At 44.5% G+C, this 24,363-nt stretch overlaps 1 protein-coding gene across 1 annotated transcript in view; it reads right to left on the reverse strand.

The window, feature by feature from the left end:
* Positions 1-395: 395 nt before the first annotated feature.
* The window catches only part of LOC120022967 (alpha-actinin-1-like), a 184,388-nt gene continuing 160,420 nt past the window's right edge, over positions 396-24,363 (reverse strand). The window contains exon 10 of the mRNA XM_038966927.1: positions 396-513. Within this exon, the coding sequence (XP_038822855.1) occupies positions 396-513 (118 nt within the window). The remainder of the gene's footprint in view (positions 514-24,363) is intronic.

Consider the following 24,363-nt stretch of genomic DNA (forward strand, 5'->3'; position numbering starts at 1 on the left):
GTTGTGTAATGTTATGTAATGCTTTTTAAATTGTATAACTGCCTTAATTTTACCAGACCCCAGGATGAGTAGCTGCTGTCTTGGCAGGAACTAATGGGGATCCATAATAAACACCAGGAAGAGTAGCTGCTGCCTTGGCAGGAACTAATGGGGATCCATAATAAACCCCAGGAAGAGTATCTGCTGCCTTGGAAGGAAGTAATGGGGATCCATAATAAATACAAATATAAATACAAACTACTGTCTGTCTGTGTGCGTGTGCATCTGTGTGTCTGTGTGTGTGTGTGTCTGTGTGTGGGTGGCTGTGTGTGGCTGTGTCTGGGTGGCTGTGTGTGGCTGTGTGTGGGTGGCTGTGTGTGGCTGTGTGTGGGTGGCTGTGTGTGGCTGTGTGTGTGTTACCCTCTGACCTGTATGTACTGCAGGTCTCTGTGCTGGCAGGTATCTGTGCTGGCAGCTCTGTGCTGCAGGTCTCTGTGCTGCAGGGGCTCGGGCTCTAGCTGGAGGACCACTGGACTGATGGGAGGAGAGAGAGAAAAGAGGAGAAAAGCATTAGGCTAACCCCACACCACTAGCATGAGGCTAACCCCACACAACTAGCATGAGGCTAACCCCACACAACTAGCATGAGACTAACCCCACACAACTAGCATGAGGCTAACCCCACACAATTAGCATGAGACTAACCCCACACAATTAGCATGAGACTAACCCCACACAATTAGCATGAGACTAACCCCACACAACTAGCATGAGACTAACCCCACACAACTAGCATGAGACTAACCCCACACAACTAGCATGAGATTAACCCCACACAACTAGCATGAGACTAACCCCACACAACTAGCATGAGGCTAGCCCCACAAAACTAGAATGAGGCTAACCCCACACAACTAGCATGAGGCTAACCCCACACAACTAGCATGAGACTAACCCCACACAACTAGCATGAGGCTAACCCCACAAAACTAGAATGAGGCTAACCCCACACAACTAGCATGAGGCTAACCCCACACAACTAGCATGAGACTAACCCCACACAACTAGCATGAGGCTAACCCCACACAACTAGCATGAGGCTAACCCCACACAATCTAGCATGAGACTAACCCCACAAAACTAGCATGAGACTAACCCCACACATCTAGCATAAGGCTAACCCCACACGATCTAGCATGAGACTAACCCCACAAAACTAGAATGAGGCTAACCTCACACAACTAGCATGAGGCTAACCCCACACGATCTAGCATGAGACTAACCCCACAAAACTAGAATGAGGCTAACCCCACACAACTAGCATGAGACTAACCCCACACAACTAGCATGAGGCTAACCCCACACAGCTAGGATGAGGCTAACCCCACACAACTAGCATGAGGCTAACCCCACAAAACTAGCATGCTTACCCAAACAGCATGAGACACACACATTTGTGGGAACTCCTTCAAGACTGTTGGAAAAGCATTCCAGGTGAAGCTGGTTGAGAGAATGCCAATAGTGTGCAAGCTGTCATCAAGGCTATTTGAAGCTATTTGAAGAATCTCAAATATAAAATATATTTTGATTTGTTTAACACTTTTTTGGTTACTACATGATTCCATATGTGTTATTTTATAGTTTTGATGTCTTCACTATTATTCTACAATGTAGAAAATAGTACAAATAAAGAAAAACCCTTGAATGAGTAGGTGTTCTAAAACTTTTGACCGGTAGTGTACGTCGATGGAGTATACTCTAGTACTGTAGTACGTACACTTGTTGGTCCATTCAGTATATCCAAACTATCCGCCAGTATGTGCAGTAATAAACAGTGTCATTCAGTAACTTCTGTGATTGGCTGTCCACTCACTAGTGGAATGATCTGTATAGGTCTCCAGGACACAGTACAGGCCAGGAGCCTCCATTTAATGTAGCTGACGCACACACACACACACACACACCCATACACACACACACACACACACACACACACACACGCGCGCGCACACTCAAAGTATATGAATACAACACACCACACACATTAATACAACCAGCCAGGTCACTCGTGATACAAGTCAGTGTTCGACTTCCATCCATGTCTGAGGACGTCGGGAGATGTGGAACCCACCACTAGAGGTCTGCTGTTACCTTTAAGATGGTTTCAGTTGTAGAAGGGGATGGTGGATGGGTGTAAGCATCTGCCTCTGGTTCCAAAGGTTGCAAGTTCAAATCCAGCGATATATAGTTTTTTGAGGTTCTTGTTTTAAGTCTATCCCAAACCTTAACCATTCAGAGTTCATGTCTAACCTTAACCATTCAGAGTTCATGTCTAACCTTAACAATTCAGAGTTCATGTCTAACCTTAACCATTCAGAGTTCATGTCTAACCTTAACCATTCAGAGTTCATGTCTAGCCTTAACCATTCAGAGTTCATGTCTAACCTTAACCATTCAGAGTTCATGTCTAACCTTAACCATTCAGAGTTCATGTCTAACCTTAACCATTCAGAGTTCATGTCTAACCTTAACCATTCAGAGTTCATGTCTAACCTTAACCATTCAGAGTTCATGTCTAACCTTAACCATTCAGAGTTCATGTCTAACCTTAACCATTCAGAGTTCATGTCTAACCTTAGCTATTCAGAGTTCATGCCTAACCTTAACCATTCAGAGTGAATGTCTAACCTTAACGATTCAGAGTGAATGTCTAACCTTAACCATTCAGAGTTCATGTCTAACCTTAACCATTCAGAGTTAATGCCTAACCTTAACCATTCAGAGTTAATGTCTAACCTTAACCATTCAGAGTGAATGTCTAACCTTAACCATTCAGAGTTCATGTCTAACCTTAACCATTCAGAGTTAATGCCTAACCTTAACCATTCAGAGTTCATGTCTAACCTTAACCATTCAGAGTTCATGTCTAACCTTAACCATTCAGAGTTCATGTCTAACCTTAACCATTCAGAGTGAATGTCTAACCTTAACCATTCAGAGTTCATGTCTAACCTTAACCATTCAGAGTTCATGTCTAACCTTAACCATTCAGAGTTCATGTCTAACCTTAGCTATTCAGAGTTCATGTCTGAACTTAACCTTAAACACTTTGAAATGTGACATTTGGAACAACCTCGAAATGTTACGTTTGAGGAACATGGATGAACATCTAATTGTATTATAATGCATGTTATTACAACACACGGTGTGTAACGTACTTGCGGTTGGTGTCTTTGTGTTCTATGAGGCAGGGTCCCTCCAGAGAGACACCTCCAGAGAGGGGAACACTGCTGCTGTACTACGCAACGCTACGTCAACCTCCACGTTCACCCCCCCCCAAGAGAGAGGTAGATAGATGTGAGGTTAGAGTATGGTACACTGACATCAGAATCCCACCACTTAGCGATGAGTATTGAAGGAACACCAGCAGAACTTCAGTGACATCAGAATCCCACTACTTACAGGTGGCTTGCGAAAGTATTCACCCCCCTTGGCATTTTTACTATTTTGTTGCCTTACAACCTGGAATTAAAATAGATTTTTTTGGGGGGGTTTGTATCATTTGATTTATAAAACATGCCTACCACTTTGAAGATGCAAAATATTTTTTTGTTGTGAAACAAATAAGAAATAGGACAAAAAATCTGAAAACTTGAGCGTGCATAACTATTCACCCCCTAAAGTCAATACTTTGGAGAGACACTCCAAAAGGTCTCTTGGGGTATGTCTCTATAAGCTTGGCACATCTAGCCACTGGGATTTTTTTCCCATTCTTCAAGGCAAAACTGTTCCAACTCCTTCAAGTTGGATGGGTTCTGCTGGTGTACAGCAATCTTTAAGTCATACCACAGATTCTCAATTGGATTGAGGTATGGATCTGACTAGGCCATTCCAAGACATTTAAATGTTTCCCCTTAAAACCTCTTTGTGATAGGGGGCAGCATTTTCACTTTTAGATGAATTTTTTGCGTGCCCATAGTGAACTGCTTACTACTCTGTCCCAGATGCTAATATATGCATATTATTATTACTATTGGATATAAAACACTCGGAAGTTTCTAAAACTGTTTGAATGATGTTTGTGAGTATAACAGAACTCATATGGCAGGCAAAAACCTGAGAAAAAATCCAAACAGGAAGTGAGAATTCTGAGGCTGGTCGATGTTCAAATCATCGCCTATTCAATTCCCTGTAAGATATGGATCTGTTTGTACTTCCTACGCCTTCCACTAGATGTCAACAGTCTGTAGAACGTTGAATGAAGCCTCTACTGTGATGTTGAGCCGGATGGGAGGTGTTTCAGTCATTGGTCTGGCAGAATGCCAGTTCCTGGTCACGCGTGTTCCAAACGATATCGTCTTGCTTTCCATAACTTCTAGAGACACAAAGGAATTCTCCGGTTGGAACGTTATTGGATAGTTATGATAACAACATCCTGAAGATTGATTCTCTACTTAGTTTGACCAGTTTATTTGACCTGTTATATAACTAAGTTTTCGTCCGAGTTCGCCTGCATCTGCGCGAGCGTTTGGACAAAAGTAGCTACTTAGACATAAGTAATGGACATTATCGAACAAAACAACGATTTATTGCGGAACTAGGATTCCTGGGAGTGCATTCTGATGAAGATCATCAAAGGTAAGGGAATATTTGTGATGTAATTTTGTATTTCTGTCGACTCCAACATGGCGGAGAAATGTTGTTATATCTGAGCGCCGTCTCAGATTATTGCATGGTGTGATTTTTCCGTAAAGATTTTTTGAAATCTGACACAGCGGTTGTATTAAGAACAAGTGTATCTTTAATTCTATGTAAAACATGTATCTTTCATCAAAGTTTATGATGAGTATTTCTGTTATTTGACGTGGCTTTCTGCAATTTCTCCTGATATTTTGGAGGCATTTCTGAACATGGCGCCAATGTAAACCGAGATTTGTGGATATAAATATGCACATTATCGAACAAAACATAAATGTATTGTGTAACATGATGTCCTATGAGTGTCATCTGATGAAGATCATCAAAGGTTAGTGATTAATTTTATCTCTATTTCTGCTTTTTGTGACTACTATCTTTTGCTGGGAAAATGGCTGTGCTTTTCTTTGGCTATGTACTGAGCTAACATAATCGTTTGGTGTGCTTTGTAAATCCTTTTTGAAATCAGACATGTTGGCTGGATTGACAACATGTGTAGCTTTAATTTGGTGTCTTTCATGTGTGATTTCATGAAAGATTGATTTTTATAGTAATATATTTGAATTTGGCGCGCTACATTTTTTCTGGCTTTTGGCCAAGTGGGACGCTACCGTCCCACATATCCCAGAGAAGTTAAACCACTCCAGTGTTGCTTTAGCAGTATGCTTTGGGTCCTTGTCCTGCTGGAAGGTGAACCTTCGTCCCAGTCTCAAATCTCTGGAAGACTGAAACAGGTTCCCCTCAAGAATTTCCCTGTATTTAGCGCCATCTATCATTCCTTCAATTCTGACCAGTTTCCAGTCCCTGCCGATGAAAAATATCCCCACAGCATGATGCTGCCACCATCATTTTCCGGTCACAACTTGTTTACGTGTTGTTGTGCGTTTTGTGATATATAAGTGGCTAAACCAAAGCTTGGAAAGAGAGCCAGTCCGACGTCCATCGTGCGTCAGGCGCAGCAGGAAAAGAAAGCCACTTCCGCCTTGTGCTCTTTTATACAGGCCCTGATTGCGCAATCGACTCCATTCAAATTGTCACCTCTTACTGACATCTAGAGGAAGGCGTGGGCAGTGTTTGTATCCTCATAGCATTTACAGGGACATTAAAACTGACCTGGGACCAGAGGCCAAGATTTCTGAAATCTCACTCCCTGTCAGGAAAAGTGCTGTAGAATGAGCTCTGTTCCACTCAGAGACATAATTCAAACGGCTATAGAAACTAGAGAGTGTTTTCTATCCAATAATAACAATAATATGCATATTGTACGAGCAAGAATTGAGTACTAGGCAGTTTAATCTGTAGACCAAATTATGCTAATGCGAAACAGCACCCCCTATAGTGGCAAGAAGTTAATATTCATATGGAAAAGTCCACAGACCCACTCCAAAAGGCTTTCGGAGCCATCATCGACTCAGTGGGTTTTGTCCAACATGTCTCCGGACTTACTCACTGCCACAGTCATACTCTGGACCTAGTTTTGTCCCGTGGAATAAATGTTGTGGACCTTAATGTTTTTCCTCATAATCCTGGACTATCGGACCACCATTGTATTACGTTTGCAATCGCAACAAATAATCTGCTCAGACCCCAACCAAGGATCACCAAAAGTCGTGCTATAAATTCTCGGACAACCCAAAGATTCCTAGATACCCTTCCGGACTCCCTCCGTCTACCCAAGGACGCCTGTCACGACTTCTGCCGAAGTCGATGCCTCTCCTTGTTCGAGCGGTGTTCGGCGGTCGATGTAGCTTGTCTACTAGCCATCGCCGATCCATTTTTCATTTCATCATTTCATCTCTCACTCCGGTCATTAAGAGACGACACCTCTCCCCCCCTCTCTCACTCCGGTCATTAAGAGACGACACCTCTCCCCCCCTCTCTCACTCCGGTCATTAAGAGACGACACCTCTCCCCCCCCTCTCTCCCACTCCGAACATTATGAGACGACACCTCCCCCCTCCATTTTTCATTTTCCATTTGTTTTGTCTTGTTTTCCCACACAGCTGGTTCTCATTTCCCTCATTATGTGTTGTGTATTTAACCCTCTGTTCCCTCCATGTCTTTGTGTGGTATTGTTTGTTGTAAGTGCTTGTGCACATTTTGTTTGACTGGTGCGCGTCGGGTTATTGTGCCCATACTTTGTATTTCTTATGCCGTTGGTTTTACTATTAACTTCTTTGGGACTGGGGGGCAGTATTGAGTAGCTTGGATGAATAAGGTGCCCAGAGTAAACTGCCTGCTACTCAGGCCCAAAATCTAGAATATGCATATAATCAGTAGATTTGGATAGAAAACACTCCGAAGTTTCTAAAACTGTTTGAATGATGTCTGTGAGTATAACAGAACTCATATGGCAGGCAAAAACGTTTCTTCACCAAACTTGATCTCAGGAGTGCTTAAAACCTGGAGCGTATCCGGGAGGGAGATGAGTGGAAGTACGACCTCAGGGCATTATGAGTACCTCGTCATGCCGTACGGGTTGATGAATGCTCCGTCAGTCTTCCAAGCATTTGTAGATGAGATTTTCAGGGACCTGCACGGGCAGGGTGTAGTGGTGTATATTGATGACATTCTGATATACTCCGCTACACGCACCGAGCATGTGTCCCTGGTGCGCAAGGTGCTTGGTCGACTGTTGGAGCATGACCTGTACGCCAAGGCTGAGAAATGTCTGTTCTTCCAACAGTCCGTCTCCTTCCTAGGGTACCGCATTTCCACCTCGGGGTTGAAGATGGAGAGTGACCGCATTTCAGCCTTGCGTAATTGACTGACTCCCACCACGGTAAAGGAGGTGCAGCGATTTTTAGGGTTTGCCAATTACTACCTGAGGTTTATCCGGGGTTTTGGTCAGGTAGCGGCTCCAATTACCTCACTGCTGAAGGGAGGACCGGTGCGTTTGCAGTGGTCGGCTGAGGCGGACAGGGCTTTTGGTCACCTGAGGGCTCTGTTTACCTCGGCTCCCGTGCTGGCCCATCCGGATCCCTCTTTAGGATTCATAGTGGAGGTGGACGCGTACGAGGCTGGGATAGGAGCCGTGCTCTCTCAGCTTGGGCACGCCACCGAAGCTCCGCCCCTGTGCCTTCTTCTTCTCGAGAAAGCTCAGCCCGGCTGAGCGAAACTATGACGTTGGGAACCGGGAGCTGTTGGCTGTTGTCAAGGCTCTGAAGGAGTGGAGACATTGGCTTGAGGAGGCTAAACACCCTTTTCTCATCTGGACTGACCACCGCAACCTGGAGTACATCTGGGCGGCGAGGAGACTGAACCCTCGCCAGGCAAGGTTGGCCATATTTTTCACCCGTTTTGTGTTCACCCTTTCTTACAGACCAGGTTCCCAGAACGTGAAGGCAAACACACTGTCCCGGCTGTATGACACAGAGGAGCGGCCCATGGATCCCACCCCCATACTCCCTGCCTGGTGGCACCGGTAGTGTGGGAGCTGGGCGCGGACATTGAGCAGGCGTTGCGTGCAGAGCCCGCTCCACTCCAGTGTCCCGCTGGGCATCTGTATGTTCCGTCTGCTGTCCGTGACCGGTTGATCTATTGGGCCCACACCTCACCCTCCTCTGGTCATCCAGGCATTGTTCGGATGGTGCGCTGTCTGACTGGGAAGTACTGGTGGCCCACTTTGGCTAAGGACGTGAGGGTTTATGTTTCCTCCTGCTCGGTGTGCGCCCAATGTAAGGCTCCTAGGCACCTGCCCAGAGGTAAGCTACACCCCTTACCCGTTCCACAACGGCCATGGTCGCACCTGTCGATTGATTTCCTGACTGATCTTCCCCCATCACAGGGAAACACTACGATCCTGGTTGTTGTGGATTGTTTCTCTAAGTCCTGCCGTCTCCTTCCTTTGCCCGGTCTCCCTAGGGCCCTACAGACTGCGAAGCCCTTGTTTACGCACGTCTTCCGGCACTACAGGGTGCCTGAGGATATAGTGTCTGATCGGGGTCCCCAGTTCACTTCGAGGGTCTGTAGGGCGTTCATGAAAAGTCTGGGGGTCTCGATCAGCCTTACCTCAGGTTTTCACCCCGAGAGTAACGGGCAGGTGGAGAGAGTTAACCAGGATGTGGGTAGGTTTCTGAGGTCCTATTGCCAGGACCGGCCGGGGGAGTGGGCAGCGTTCGTGCCCTGAGCAAAGATGGCCCAGCACTCGCTTCGCCATTCCTCCACTAACCTCTCCCCCTTCCAGTGTGTATTGGGGTATCAGCCGGTTCTGGCTCCTTGGCATCAGAGTCAGACCGAGGCTTCTGCAGTGGACAACTGGTTCTGGCGCATGGAGGAAACATGGGACACTGCCCATTTTCACCTTCAACGCGCCGGAAAGTTGGCGCAGACCGTCACCGCAGAAGCCACGGTGTTCGCACCGGGGGACAGGGTCTGGCTCTCGACCCAAAACCTGCCCCTCCGCCTGCCCTGTCGGTAGCTGGGTCCGCAGTTTGTGGGGCCATTTAAAGTCCTGAGGAGAGTTAAAACTTCTTCTCAATAGGGGGTGCTGTTTGCACTTTGTAATAATTTCGTTCCCAAATTAAACTGCCTCGTACTCAATTCTTGCTCGTACAATATGCATATTATTATTACTATTGGATAGAAAACACTCTCTAGTTTCTAAAACCGTTTGAATTATATCTGTGAGTGAAACAGAACTGGACTTAGAGCAATTTTCCTATGTGGATGTGAGAATGCAGAATTCTGCAAGCTGTTCCCAGATCAGTTTATTAATTTGCCTGTCTTCTATTGGTTGAGATGCACTGCATACGCCTTCCCCTGGATGTCAGCGAATAGTGAGACTTGAAATGGAGTCTCTAGGCAGATCTGAAAGGTTATAAATGGCTTGGTAAGGAAAGGTCCGGTCTTTGCCCTCTTCGCTCTGACGCAGGAAGGACCTTGGCATATCGTACTAGAAGCTCCGGTTATAGCTCTTAGATATATCCGGCTGTGTTTTTATTCGATATAGGCGTTAAAGACATCATAATGTTGTTATTTTAAACCGAGTTATATCAGTTTATGTCAGTATATTGCGATTTTCGGGTATTTATTTGTGTGGCGTTCTAGGGAGTTGGGTATCTCTGGCTCACATGGCTAATGTTTACTGCTAATTGCAACGTTGAAGACTACATTCTACAACCGAGCAACGATTCTTTTGGACAAAGGACAACTTTCCCAAGATTCTGATGCAAGCACATCAAAAAGTAAGAACTATTTATGCTGTTAATTCGTTGTTCTGTTGAAAAATGTAAAATGCATATTCCGCCATTAATTTCCGTGCGGTCTCGCTTTAACGCACGCTGTATGTCGTAGTAACGTTAATTTAAAAAATGTGACACAGCGATTGCATTAAGAACTAATGTATCTTTCATTTGCTGTCCAACCTGTATTTTTTAGTCAAGTTTATGATTAGTTATCGATTAGAATAGGTGCCTCTCCCAAGATTTGTCCTGACATTTTCTTTGCAGCTTGGCTACTTTTCTCATTGTATAACCACGATTTGTGCCGCTAAATATGCACATTTTCGAACAAACTCTATATGTATTGTGTAATATGATGTTATAGGACTGTCATCTGAAGAATTCTGAGCAGGTCAGTGAAAAAATTTATATCTTTTGCTGGGTTATACGTTATCGCTATTTTTGGCTTGAATCAATGCTGTTGTGTGGTTTGCTATTGTGGTAAGCTAATATAATGCTATATTGTGTTTTCGCTGTAAAACACTTAAAAAATCTGAAATATTGGCTGGATTCACAAGATGTTTGTCTTTCATTTGCTGTACGCTGTGTATTTTTCAGAAATGTTTTATGATGAGTATTTAGATAATTCACGTTGCTCTCTGTAGTTATTCTAGTCGCTTTGGTGAGAGTTGTGATGGTGGCTGCAATGGTAAACTATGATTTATACCTGAAATATGCACATTTTTCTAACAAAACATATGCTATACAATAAATATGTTATCAGACTGTCATCTGATGAAGTTGTTTCTTGGTTAGTGGCTATTTATATCTTTATTTGGTCGAATTTGTGATAGCTACCTATGCAGGAAAAAATGGTGGAGTAAAAAAAGTGGTGTCTTTTGCTAACATGGTTAGCTAATAGATTTACATATTGTGTCTTCCCTGTAAAACATTTTAAAAATCAGAAATGATGGCTGGATTCACAAGATGTGTATCTTTCATCTGGTGTCTTGGACTTGTGATTTAATGATATTTAGATGCTAGTATTTACTTGTGACGCTATGCTAGGCTATGCTAGTCAGCTTTTTTACTGATGGGGGTGCTCCCGGATCCGGGATTGGGAGGAATTAGAGGTTAACGAGGTTTGTTACAGGTTACAGCTTCCCCCCGATTACCGTATTAACCCCTCGTTCCATGTGTCTCTCCTCAGGCCGGTGGTGGCTGGCCTGCTCTAGGAGTCTGAGGTGCGGGAGGTTCCTCCGCCCCCTCTGGACATCGAGGGGGCCCTGGCGTACTCCGTTCGTTCCATACTGGATTCGAATTGTCGGGTGAGGGGCCTTCAGTACGTCATGGACTGCGAGGGGTATGGTCCGGAAGAGAGATGCTGGGTTCCGGTGGAGGACGTGTTAGATCCTTCAATGCTGCGAGAGTTCCACCGTCTCCATCCGGATCGCCCTGCGCCTCGCCCTCCGGGTCGTCCCCGAGGCCTTTGTCGACGCGCGGGTCAAGGGGGGGTACTGTCACGACTTCTGCTTACATACTTTGTATTTCTTATGCCGTTGGATTTACTATTAAACTGCTCCGGCTATTATCAAGTTCTGCTCTCCTGCGTCTGACTTCCCTGCCACCAGATACGCACCCCTTACAACGCCAGAGTACAAAAATCAGTTAAGCACCAAACAGAGGAACTCAATTTATCCTTGCGCAATACTCTAGATGCAGTCTCACCCCTAAAAACAAAAAAACATGTGTCATAAGAAACTAACTCCCTGGTATATAGAAAATACCCGAGCTCTGAAGCAAGCTTCCAGCAAATTGGAACAGAAATGACGCTACACCAAACTGCAAGTCTTCCGACTAGCTTGGAAAGACAGTACCATGCATATTCGAAGAGATCTCACTGCTGCTTGATCATCCTATTTTTCCAACTTAAATGAGGAAAATAAGAACAATCCAAAATGTATTTTTGATACTGTGACAAAACTAACTAAAATGCCGCATTCCCCAAGAGAGGATGGATTTCACTTCAGCAGTGATAAATTCATGAACTTCTTTGAGGAAAAGATCCTGATCATTAGAAAGCAAATTACGGACACCTCTTTAAATTTGAGAATTCCTCCAAAGCTCAGTTGTCCTGAGTCTGCACAACTCTGCCAGGACCTAGGATCAAGGGAGACACTCAGGTTTTTTAGTACTATATCTCTTGACACATTGATGAATATAATCATGGCCTCTAAACCTTCAAGCTGCATACTGGACCCTGTTCCAACTAAACTACTGAAAGAGCTGCTTCCTGTGCTTGGCCCTCCTATGTTGAACATAATAAACGTCTCTCTATCCACCGGATGTGTACCAAACTCCCTAAAAGTGGCAGTCATAAAGCCTCTCTTGAAATAGCCAAACCTTGACCCAGAAAATACAAAAAACTATTGGCCTATATCGAATCTCCCATTCCTCTCAAAACATTTTAAAAAGCTGTTGCGCTGCAACTCACTGCCTTCCTGAATAATCTCTACCCGGCACAGCCAGAAGAGGACTGGCCACCCCTCATAGCCTGGTTCCTCTCTAGGTTTCTTATTAGGTTCTGGCCTTTCTAGGGAGTTTTTCCTAGCCACCGTGATTCTACACCTGCATTGCTTGCTGTTTGGGGTTTTCGGTTGGGTTTCTGTACAGCATTTTGTGATATAAGCTGATGTAAGAAGGGCTTTATTAATACATTTGATTTGATTTGATCATTCTTCATTGTGGGGATGGTGTTCTCAGGGTGATGAGAGGTGTTTGGTTTGTGCCAAACATAGCGCCAATTTTAGTTTCATCTGACCAGAGTCCCTTTTTCCATATGTTTGGGGAGTCGCCCACATGCGCCTTTTGGCGAACACCAAATGTGTTTGCTTATTTTTTTCATTAAGCAATGGCTTTTTTTATGGTCACTCTTCCGTAAAGCCCAGCTCTGTGGAGTGTATGGCTTAAAGTAGTCCTATGGACAGATACTCCAATCTCCACTGTGGAGCTGTGCAGCTCCTTCAGGGATATCTTTGGTCTCTTTGTTGCCTCTCTGTCCTCCTTGCCTCGTCCGTGGGTTTTGGTGGGCGGCCCTCTCTTGGCAGGTTTGTTGTGGTGCTATATTCTTTCAGTTTTTTAACAATGGATTTACTGGTGCTCCGTGGGATCTTCAAATTTCTGATATTTCTTTATAACCCAACCCTGATCTTTACTTCTCCACAACTTTATCCCTGACCTGTTTGGAGAGCTCCTTGGTCTTCATGGTGCCGCTTGCTTGGTGGTGCCCCTTGCTTAGTGGTGTTGCAGACTCTGGGGCCTTTCAGAACAGGTTTATATCTACTGAGATCATGTGACAGATCATGTGACACTTAGATTGCACACAGGTGGACATTATTTAACTAATTTTGTGACTTCTGAAGGTAATTGGATGCACCAGATCTTATTTAAGGGCTTCATAGCAAAGGGGATGAATACATACTCACGCACCACTTTTCCATCTTTTATTTTTCAGCATTTTTTAAAACACCATTTTTTTTCTCCATTTCACTTCACCAATTTGGACTATTTTGTGTATGTCCATTACATGAATTTCAAATAAAAATCCATTTAAATTACAGGTTGTAATGCAACAAAATAGGAAAAACCCCAAGGGGGATGAATACTTTCACAAGGCACTGTAGCGATGAGTATTGAAGGAGCCAACTAGAACTTCATTGACATCAGAATCCATGAAATTTACTCGCCACACCTCAGGAGATCTCTCTGTCTGTCTGTGTGTTGTCTGTCTGCGTGTGTGTCTGTGTGTGTAAGTGTGTGTGTGTGTGTGTGTGTGTGTGTGTGTGTGTGTGTGTGTGTGTGTGTGTGTGTGTGTGTGTGTGTGTGTGTGTGTGTGTGTGTGTGTGTGTGTGTGTGTGGGTCCTGTGTTATGTCACCTGAGCTGTGACTGAAAGCAGCAGACACCTGATGTCATAAAGACACGCCCATCTCAGACATTACCCTCATTATCCCACCTGATGTCATAAATACACGCCCATCTCAGACATTAACCTCATTATCCCACCTGATGTCATAAAGACACGCCCATGTCAGATATTAACCTCATTATCCCACCTGATGTCATAAAGACACGCCCATCTCAGATATTAACCTCATTATCCCACCTGATGTCATAAATACACGCCCATCTCAGACATTAACCTCATTATCCCACCTGATGTCATAAATACACACCCATCTCAGACATTAACCTCATTATCCCACCTGATGTCGTAAATACACGCCCACCTCAGACATTAACCTCATTATCCCACCTGATGTCATGAAGACATGCCCATCTCAGATATTAACCTCATTATCCCACCTGATGTCATAAATACACGCCCATCTCAGACATTAACCTCATTATCCCACCTGATGTCATAAATACACGCCCATCTCAGACATTAACCTCATTATCCCACCTGATGTCATAAATACACGCCCATCTCAGACATTAACCTCATTATCCCACCTGATGTCATAAATACACGTCCATCTCAGACATTAACCTCATTATCCCACCTGATGTCATGAAGACATGCCCATCTCAGATATTAACCTCATTATCCCACCTGATGTCATGAAGACATGCCCATCTCAGATATTAACCTCATTATCCCACCTGATGTCATAAAGACACGCCCATCTCAGATATTAACCTCATTATCCCACCTGATGTCATAAATACACGCCCATCTCAGACATTAACCTCATTATCCCACCTGATGTCATAAATACACGCCCATCTCAGACATTAACCTCATTATCCCACCTGATGTCATAAAGACACGCCCATCTCAGATATTAACCTCATTATCCCACCTGATGTCATAAATACACGCCCATCTCAGACATTAACCTCATTATCCCACCTGATGTCATAAATACACGCCCATCTCAGATATTAACCTCATTATCCCACCTGATGTCATAAAGACACGCCCATCTCAGATATTAACCTCATTATCCCACCTGATGTCATAAATACACGCCCATCTCAGACATTAACCTCATTATCCCACCTGATGTCATAAATACACGCCCATCTCAGACATTAACCTCATTATCCCACCTGATGTCATAAAGACACGCCCATCTCAGACATTAACCTCATTATCCCACCTGATGTCATAAATACACACCCATCTCAGACATTAACCTCATTATCCCACCTGATGTCGTAAATACACGCCCATCTCAGACATTAACCTCATTATCCCACCTGATGTCATGAAGACATGCCCATCTCAGATATTAACCTCATTATCCCACCTGATGTCATAAAGACACGCCCATCTCAGATATTAACCTCATTATCCCACCTGATGTCATAAATACACGCCCATCTCAGACATTAACCTCATTATCCCACCTGATGTCATAAATACACGCCCATCTCAGACATTAACCTCATTATCCCACCTGATGTCATAAATACACGCCCATCTCAGACATTAACCTCATTATCCCACCTGATGTCATAAATACACGCCCATCTCAGACATTAACCTCATTATCCCACCTGATGTCATAAATACACGCCCATCTCAGACATTAACCTCATTATCCCACCTGATGTCATGAAGACATGCCCATCTCAGATATTAACCTCATTATCCCACCTGATGTCATGAAGACATGCCCATCTCAGATATTAACCTCATTATCCCACCTGATGTCATAAAGACACGCCCATCTCAGATATTAACCTCATTATCCCACCTGATGTCATAAATACACGCCCATCTCAGACATTAACCTCATTATCCCACCTGATGTCATAAATACACGCCCATCTCAGACATTAACCTCATTATCCCACCTGATGTCATAAAGACACGCCCATTTCAGATATTAACCTCATTATCCCACCTGATGTCATAAATACACGCCCATCTCAGACATTAACCTCATTATCCCACCTGATGTCATAAATACACGCCCATCTCAGATATTAACCTCATTATCCCACCTGATGTCATAAAGACACGCCCATCTCAGATATTAACCTCATTATCCCACCTGATGTCATAAATACACGCCCATCTCAGACATTAACCTCATTATCCCACCTGATGTCATAAATACACGCCCATCTCAGACATTAACCTCATTATCCCACCTGATGTCATAAAGACACGCCCATCTCAGACATTAACCTCATTATTCCAATGTTTTACTGTTGCTGTATTTAACAACAGTCAGCCTGAGACGCATGTACACACCCACCCCTCCCTCCCTCCCACCTCTCCACCTGGCCTTGTTTGATGCCTGTTGTATTGTTGTTATTTTAACTACCCAACCTGGCATGCCATTCTAAATAAAGACTGTATGAGAGGGAACCTGCTCCAGGCATCATTCCATCTCCACTCATAAACAGCAATTAACCGGTGCCAACACGAGCAAACCCTCTATCTCATACATGCACGCACACACGCACGCACATGCGCACACACACACACCTGCCTCCACCCTATAAAATCATAACCACTTATCCAGCTCTCACTTCTTCTGTCAACACACAGTGAGGACTTTCCCGACCCCGACACACCATCCGTTACGTCATCCATGATGACATCACGAAACCATTTCCCCTCCAAAATCACAGCTCAGTGTGTCCACAGAACTAGTCTACCACTGACCCTGACCCTTAACCCGCAGCCTCAGCCATTGGGCTGGAAAACATCAAAAGAGTTGAGCCATGGTTGGCCACTGACTAAAGGAAAATAACCCCCCCACCATGGACGCCCATTAGATCTGCCTGATATCAGACACACTAAAGGAAAATACACCCCCCCAACTTAGCTTAGGGAGTGAAAATAAATACGTAAGACGAGATAAAAAGCCTTGTTTCCCAACTTAAAGAGGACTCTGTGATGGTCGTAGCAGGACCACAGTGTCTCCTGACCCCTCCTGCCTCAGCCTCCAGTATTTATGCTGCAGTAGTTTATGTGTCGGGGGCTAGGGTCAGTCTGTTATATCTGGAATATTTCTCCTGTCTTTTCCGGTGTCCTGTGTGAATTTAAGTATGCTCTCTCTCTCTCTCTCTCTCTCTCTCTCTCTCTCTCTCTCTCTCTCTCTCTCTCTCTCTCTCTCTCTCTCTCTCTCTCTCTCTCTCTCTCTCTCTCTCTCTCTCTCTCTCTCTCTCTCTCTCTCTCTCTCTCTCTCTCTCTCTCTCTCTCTCTCTCTCTCTCTCTCTCTCTCTCTCTCTCTCTCTCTCTCTCTCTCTCTCTCTCTCTCTCAGGACCTGAGCCCTAGGACCATGCCTCAGGACTACCTGGCCTGATGACTCCTTGCTGTCCCCAGTCCAGCTGGCCGTGCTGCTGCTCCAGTTTCAACTGTTCTGCCTGCGGCTATGGAACCCTGAACTGTTCACCGGACGTGCTACCTGTCCCAGACCTGCTGTTTTCAACTCTCTAGAGACAGCAGGAGCGGTAGAGATACTCTTAATGATCGGCTATGAAAAGCCAACTGACATTTACTCCTGAAGTGCTGACCTGTTGCACCCTCGACAACCACTGTGATTATTATTATTTGACCATGTTGGTCATTTATGAACATTTGAACATCTTGGCCATGTTCTGTTATAATCTCCACCCGGCACAGCCAGAAGATGACTGGCCACCCCTCATAGCCTGGTTCCTCTCTAGGTTTCTTCCTAGGTTTTGGCCTTTCTAGGGAGTTTTTCCTAGCCACCGTGCTTCTACACCTGCATTGCTTGCTGTTTGGGGTTTTAGGCTGGGTTTCTGTACAGCACTTTGAGACATCAGCTGATGTAAGAAGGGCTTTATAAATACATTTGATTTGATTTGATTTAAAATCACCGGCAACCAGAAAAGCGGCATCTGGATGTAAGTTTTCCTGCTTGTTTATAGCCTCGTACAATTCGTTAAGTGCCAGCTTGTTATGTTATCTTGTCCTGAGGTGGAATGTATACAACAGTCACGATAACAGCTGAAGACTCCCTTGAGAGGTAGAAGGGTATTTGACCATCAGCTATTCCAAGACGGGTGAACAGTGGGTCGACACCGTGTGTGTATGTGTGTATTAGGCTCCAGATTTTCATATCGTCATACCATCCATTTTCATATCGTCATACCATCCATTTTCATATCGTCATACCATCCATTTTCATATCGTCATACCATCCATTTTCATATCGTCCACGCAAGAAAAGTCCATTTGCACAAACGGATAGCAAAATCACATAGACGCAGTTAGCTAAATGCTAACGAACGAAAACGAACATAAACAAATTGCATAGACAGACAAATCCAGCTCATAAAGTTATACGAGCTAGTAGCTACCGAATGTCATTTTAGACGAGTTTGGACATTTACAAGTGAAAGTGAACGACAGAAATTGTGCAAATTAACAAAGTTGTGATGACTGATTTTTTTGAAGGAAGAGACGCATGTGTACACAGAGTAGGAGGGCAGATGAATTGAGGAGGGGAAAAAAACGCTAGTAGGAAGCAAAATAACACTGTAACAAGAACTCATCCAGAGCTCTTTGACGTCTGGCAGGAAGCCATTATAAGATATATGATGGCAAAAAAATGGATTAGTGAATTGTAGTGTAAATTCATGATCTCATGTGACTCGCTGTGAACACACCTGCTCCCATTTCCTCCCGTTGTGCTGTTTACAAACAACCCTAACTACGGTAAGCTTCATAACGTAAAATAATGTGACAGGCGAATTAGCGGGTCCAAACAATTATTAGCGGGTCCTGCTAGCATGTTAGCATGAGTGATATCATTTCCTGCCTGGTATTTATGACTGTCACCTGACATCAACATAAAGGCTCAGAATGAACGAGAGAGGATTTCAAAAGGTATGAGTCAAAGATGTGAGCTCAGTAAGGGCACACACACATACCGAGAGAGACAGACACGAGAGAGACACGCACCGAGAGAGACAGACACCAAGAGAGACAGACACCGAGAGAGACACACCGAGACAGACACACACCGAGAGAGACACACCGAGACAGACACGCACCGAGAGAGACAGACACCGAGAGAGACAGACACCGAGAGAGACAGACACCGAGAGAGACACACCGAGACAGACACACACCGAGAGAGACACAGCGAGACAGACACGCACCGAGAGAGACAGACACCGAGAGAGACACGCACCGAGACAGACACATACCGAGAGAGACAGACACCGAGAGAGACACGCACCGAGACAGACACACCGAGACAGACACACACCGAGAGAGACAGACACCGAGAGAGACAGACACCGAGAGAGACAGACACGAGAGAGACAGACACAGAGAGAGAGAGACACAGACCAAGAGACACAGCCACACACCGAGAGACACAGACACAGAGAGAGACAGACACAGAGCGAGACAGACACAGAGAGAGACAGACACAGAGACAGACACCGAGAGAGACAGACACAGAGAGAGACAGACACAGAGAGAGACACAGACACAGAGAGAGACAGACACAGAGAGAGACAGACACAGAGAGAGACAGACACAGAGAGAGACACAGACACAGAGAGAGACAGACACAGAGAGAGACAGACACAGAGAGAGACAGACACTCAGGGAGGGACAGACACAGAGAGAGACAGACACTCAGGGAGGGACAGACACAGAGAGAGACAGACACAGAGAGAGACAGACACTCAGGGAGGGACAGACACAGAGAGAGACAGACACCGAGAGAGACAGACACAGAGAGAGACAGACACCGAGAGAGACAGACACAGAGAGAGACAGACACTCAGGGAGGGACAGACACAGAGAGAGACAGACACAGAGAGAGACAGACACTCAGGGAGGGACAGACACAGAGAGAGACAGACACAGAGAGAGACAGACACTCAGGGAGGGACAGAAGGAACACATACACCCACACACACCTGGGATGAGTTTGTCCGGTCCGGTACGGCTGGAGATCTCAGTCAACTCTCGGAGGACCTTGGCAGCTTTCTTTGCCTCCGACTTCATGTTGGACGGGATGGGGTTATTCAACACACACATGAGCATCATCTGTCCCCGTATGAGTAGAATTCACTGTCAACACACACACCAAGGTACACCACAGCATTCTGCAGCAATACGCCATCCCATCTGGTTTGTGCTTAGTGGGACTGTGATTTGTTTTTCAACAGGACAATGACCCAACACACCTCCAGGCTGTGTAAGGGCTATTTGACCAAGAAGGAGAGTGATGGAATGCTGCATCAAATGGCCTCCACAATCATCCGACCTCAACCCAATTGAGATGGTTTGGCATGAGTTGGACTGCAGAGTGAAGGAAAGTGCTCTGCATATGTGGGGAACTCCTTCAAGACTTTTGGAAAATCATTCCAGGTGAAGCTAGTTGAGAGAATGCCAAGAGTGTGCAAAGCTGTCATCAAGGCAAAGGGTGGATACTTTTAAGAATTTAAAATATAAAATATATTTTGATTTGTTTAACACTTTTTTGGTTACTACATGATTCCATATGTGTTATTTCATAGTTTTGATGTCTTCACTATTATTCTACAATGTAGAAAATAGTACAAATGAAGACAAACCCTTGAATGAGTAGTTGAGTCCAAACTTTTGACTGGTACTGTAGCTCATTCAAATATTTCTACTACTTTACTATATTTACTACTTTACTATATGTCTACTACTTTGTATTTAGTTACACTGTTTATACAAACCACATATTTATTTACAATTATCAACAATTTCCCCTGGCAAAACTGCACTTCGAAGCATGGGCTATTGCCTGAGGTAACCTACACAATTGCCACGATAGGCAAATGAGTGACAATGTAAATGAACGAGATGAAGTTGATGAGTCTGTAACTTCTTTCTGTAACACAGCAGGTAATAGAACATGGGTAAGTTTGACTTATAAAATACATCCCTAGATTTACCCGGTAAATTGGTTGAGAGAGAGAAAGGTGATAATTGCTAAGGTGAGCACACGGGTTAAACAGCTGAGGAATATGCACCCTCTATCTATCAATCACACAGTGTGACCGCAAAGCCACAAAACCCTCCATCTATCAACCATGGACGAGAGGAGAGGAGAGGAGAGGAGAGGAGAGGAGAGGAGAGGAGAGGAGAGGAGAGGAGAGGAGAGGAGAGGAGAGGAGAGGAAAGGAGAGGAGAGGAGAGGAGAGGAGAGGAGAGGAGAGGAGAGGAGAGGAGAGGAGAGGAGAGGAGAGGAGAGGAGAGGAGAGGAGAGGAGAGGAGAGGAGAGGAGAGGAGAGGAGAACGTGAAGACAGATAGAGAGACAGAGAGCAGGGAAGTCTCCACCAAGCAGACTGAATTAAAGAGATAAACAGATGAATAAATGAACAGATAGATACAAGTAAAAAGAGTAAGTATGTGTAACTAGACAGTAAGATGGTGTGTGTGTGTTTGTGTGTGTGTGTGTGTGTGTGTGTGTGTGTGTGTGTGTGTGTGTGTGTGTGTGTGTGTGTGTGTGTGTGTGTGTGTGTGTGTGTGTGTGTGTGTGTGTGTGTGTGTGTGTGTGTGTGTGTGTGTGTGTGTGTTGACAACAGAGGGGTCCCCTCTGATCATCAGCGGAACAGTGTTTCCTCCTGGTTAAATAATCATCAGAGGGAATCTCTTCTCTTCTTGTTTAGACTCATTTAGACTCATTAAATATTCACACCGTCTCTCAGGGCAAAACACAATTACAGAGGATGGGAGAGAGAGAGAGAGGGAGGACAGAGAGAGAGAGAGGGAGGACAGAGAGAGATGTAAAGGAAAGGGGGTGTAGGGAGCAAGTGAGAGAGTGAGGAAGGTGTAGGCTTCAGAGCACTGTAGAGGCTACATGATAACCTTCAGAGCACTGTAGAGGCTACATGATAACCGTCAGAGCACTGTAGAGGCTACATAATAACCTCAGAGCACTGTAGAGGCTACATGATAACCTTCAGAGCACTGTAGAGGCTACATGATAACCTTCAGAGCACTGTAGAGGCTACATGATAACCTTCAGAGCACTGTAGAGGCTACATGATAACCTTCAGAGCACTGTAGAGGCTACATGATAACCTTCAGAGCACTGTAGAGGCTACATGATAACCTTCAGAGCACTGTAGAGGCTACATGATAACCTTCAGAGCACTGTAGAGGCTACATGATAACCTTCAGAGCACTGCAGAGGCTACATGATAACCTTCAGAGCACTGTAGAGGCTACATGATAACCTTCAGAGCACTGCAGAGGCTACATGATAACCTTCAGAGCACTGTAGAGGCTACATGATAACCTTCAGAGCACTGTAGAGGCTACATGATAACCTTCAGAGCACTGTAGAGGCTACATGATAACCTTCAGAGCACTGTAGAGGCTACATGATAACCTTCAGAGCACTGTAGAGGCTACATGATAACCGTCAGAGCACTGTAGAGGCTACATGATAACCTTCAGAGCACTGTAGAGGCTACATGATAACCTTCAGAGCACTGTAGAGGCTACATGATAACTTTCAGAGCACTGTAGAGGCTACATGATAACCTTCAGAGCACTGTAGAGGCTACATGATAACCTTCAGAGCACTGTAGAGGCTACATGATAACCTTCAGAGCACTGTAGAGGCTACATGATAACCTTCAGAGCACTGTAGAGGCTACATGATAACCTTCAGAGCACTGTAGAGGCTACATGATAACTTTCAGAGCACTGTAGAGGCTACATGATAACCTTCAGAGCACTGTAGAGGCTACATGATAACCTTCAGAGCACTGTAGAGGCTACATGATAACCTTCAGAGCACTGTAGAGGCTACATGATAACCTTCAGAGCACTGTAGAGGCTACATGATAACCTTCAGAGCACTGTAGAGGCTACATGATAACCTTCAGAGCACTGTAGAGGCTACATGATAACCTTCAGAGCACTGTAGAGGCTACATGATAACCGTCAGAGCACTGCAGAGGCTACATGATAACCTTCAGAGCACTGTAGAGGCTACATGATAACCTTCAGAGCACTGTAGAGGCTACATGATAACTTTCAGAGCACTGTAGAGGCTACATGATAACCTTCAGAGCACTGCAGAGGCTACATGATAACCTTCAGAGCACTGTAGAGGCTACATGATAACCTTCAGAGCACTGTAGAGGCTACATGATAACCTTCAGAGCACTGTAGAGGCTACATGATAACCTTCAGAGCACTGCAGAGGCTACATGATAACCTTCAGAGCACTGTAGAGGCTACATGATAACCTTCAGAGCACTGTAGAGGCTACATGATAACCTTCAGAGCACTGTAGAGGCTACATGATAACGTTAAGAGCACTGCAGAGGCTACATGATAACCTTTAACCTGAGAGGAATTCTTTCTTAGATCAGCTATGTCCTGGTCCAACACACACACACACACACACACACACACACACACACACACACACACACACACACACACACACACACACACACACACACACACACACACACACACACACACACACACACACACACACGAGTCCCCATATAATTAGTTAGTAATGTGAAGCGATTGAGTCTTCGGTCAGGACAGCTGAAGTTCAACATGTCACACAGTTTAAGAGCTGCAGACTGAAAGTAGATAGACTTGCTAGTTCATGGTAACAATGATAAGCTAATGCTATATGTCTATTAGCTAACCTATAACATATGGCTGGGAATTGCCAAGGACCTCACAATATGATACTATCATGATACTTAGGTGCCGATTTAATACAGTCCATTCAGAAAGTATTCACACCCCTTGACTTTTCCCATATGTTGTTGTGTTACAGCCTGCATTTAAAATGGAATACTTTTCGATTGTTTGGTCACTGGCCGACACACAATACCCCATAATGACATCACAATACCCCATAATGACATCACAATACCCCATAATGTCAAAGTGGAATTATGTTTTTCAATTTTTTTACAAATTCATAAAAAAATGAAAGCTGAAATGTCTTGATTCAATAAGTATTCAACCCCTTTGTTATGACAAGCCTGAATAAGATCACGAGTAAAAATATGCTTAACAAGTCAAATAATAAGTTGCATGGACTCACTCTGTGTGCAATAATAGTGTTTAACATGATTTTTGAATGGCTACCTCATCGCTGTACCCCACACATACGTTTTTATATACAGTGCATTCGGAAAGTATTCAGACCCCTTGACTTTTTACACATTTTCTTAGGTTACAACCTTATTCTAAAATGGATTAAATCGTTTTTTTCCTCATCAATCTACACACAATACCCCATAATTACATCACAATACCCCATAATGACATCACAATACCCCATAATTACATCACAATACCCGATAATGACATCACAATACCCCATAATGACAAAGCAATACCCCATAATGACAAAGCAAAAAGGTCACATTTACATATGTATTCAGACCCTTCACACAGTACTTTGTTGTAGCACCTTTGGCAGCGATTACAGCCTCGAGTCTTCTTGGGTATGACGCAACAAGCTAGACACACCTATATTTTGGGATTTTCTCC

The sequence above is a fragment of the Salvelinus namaycush genome, chromosome 28, assembly GCF_016432855.1.
Source record: "Salvelinus namaycush isolate Seneca chromosome 28, SaNama_1.0, whole genome shotgun sequence".
NCBI lineage: Eukaryota > Metazoa > Chordata > Actinopteri > Salmoniformes > Salmonidae > Salvelinus > Salvelinus namaycush.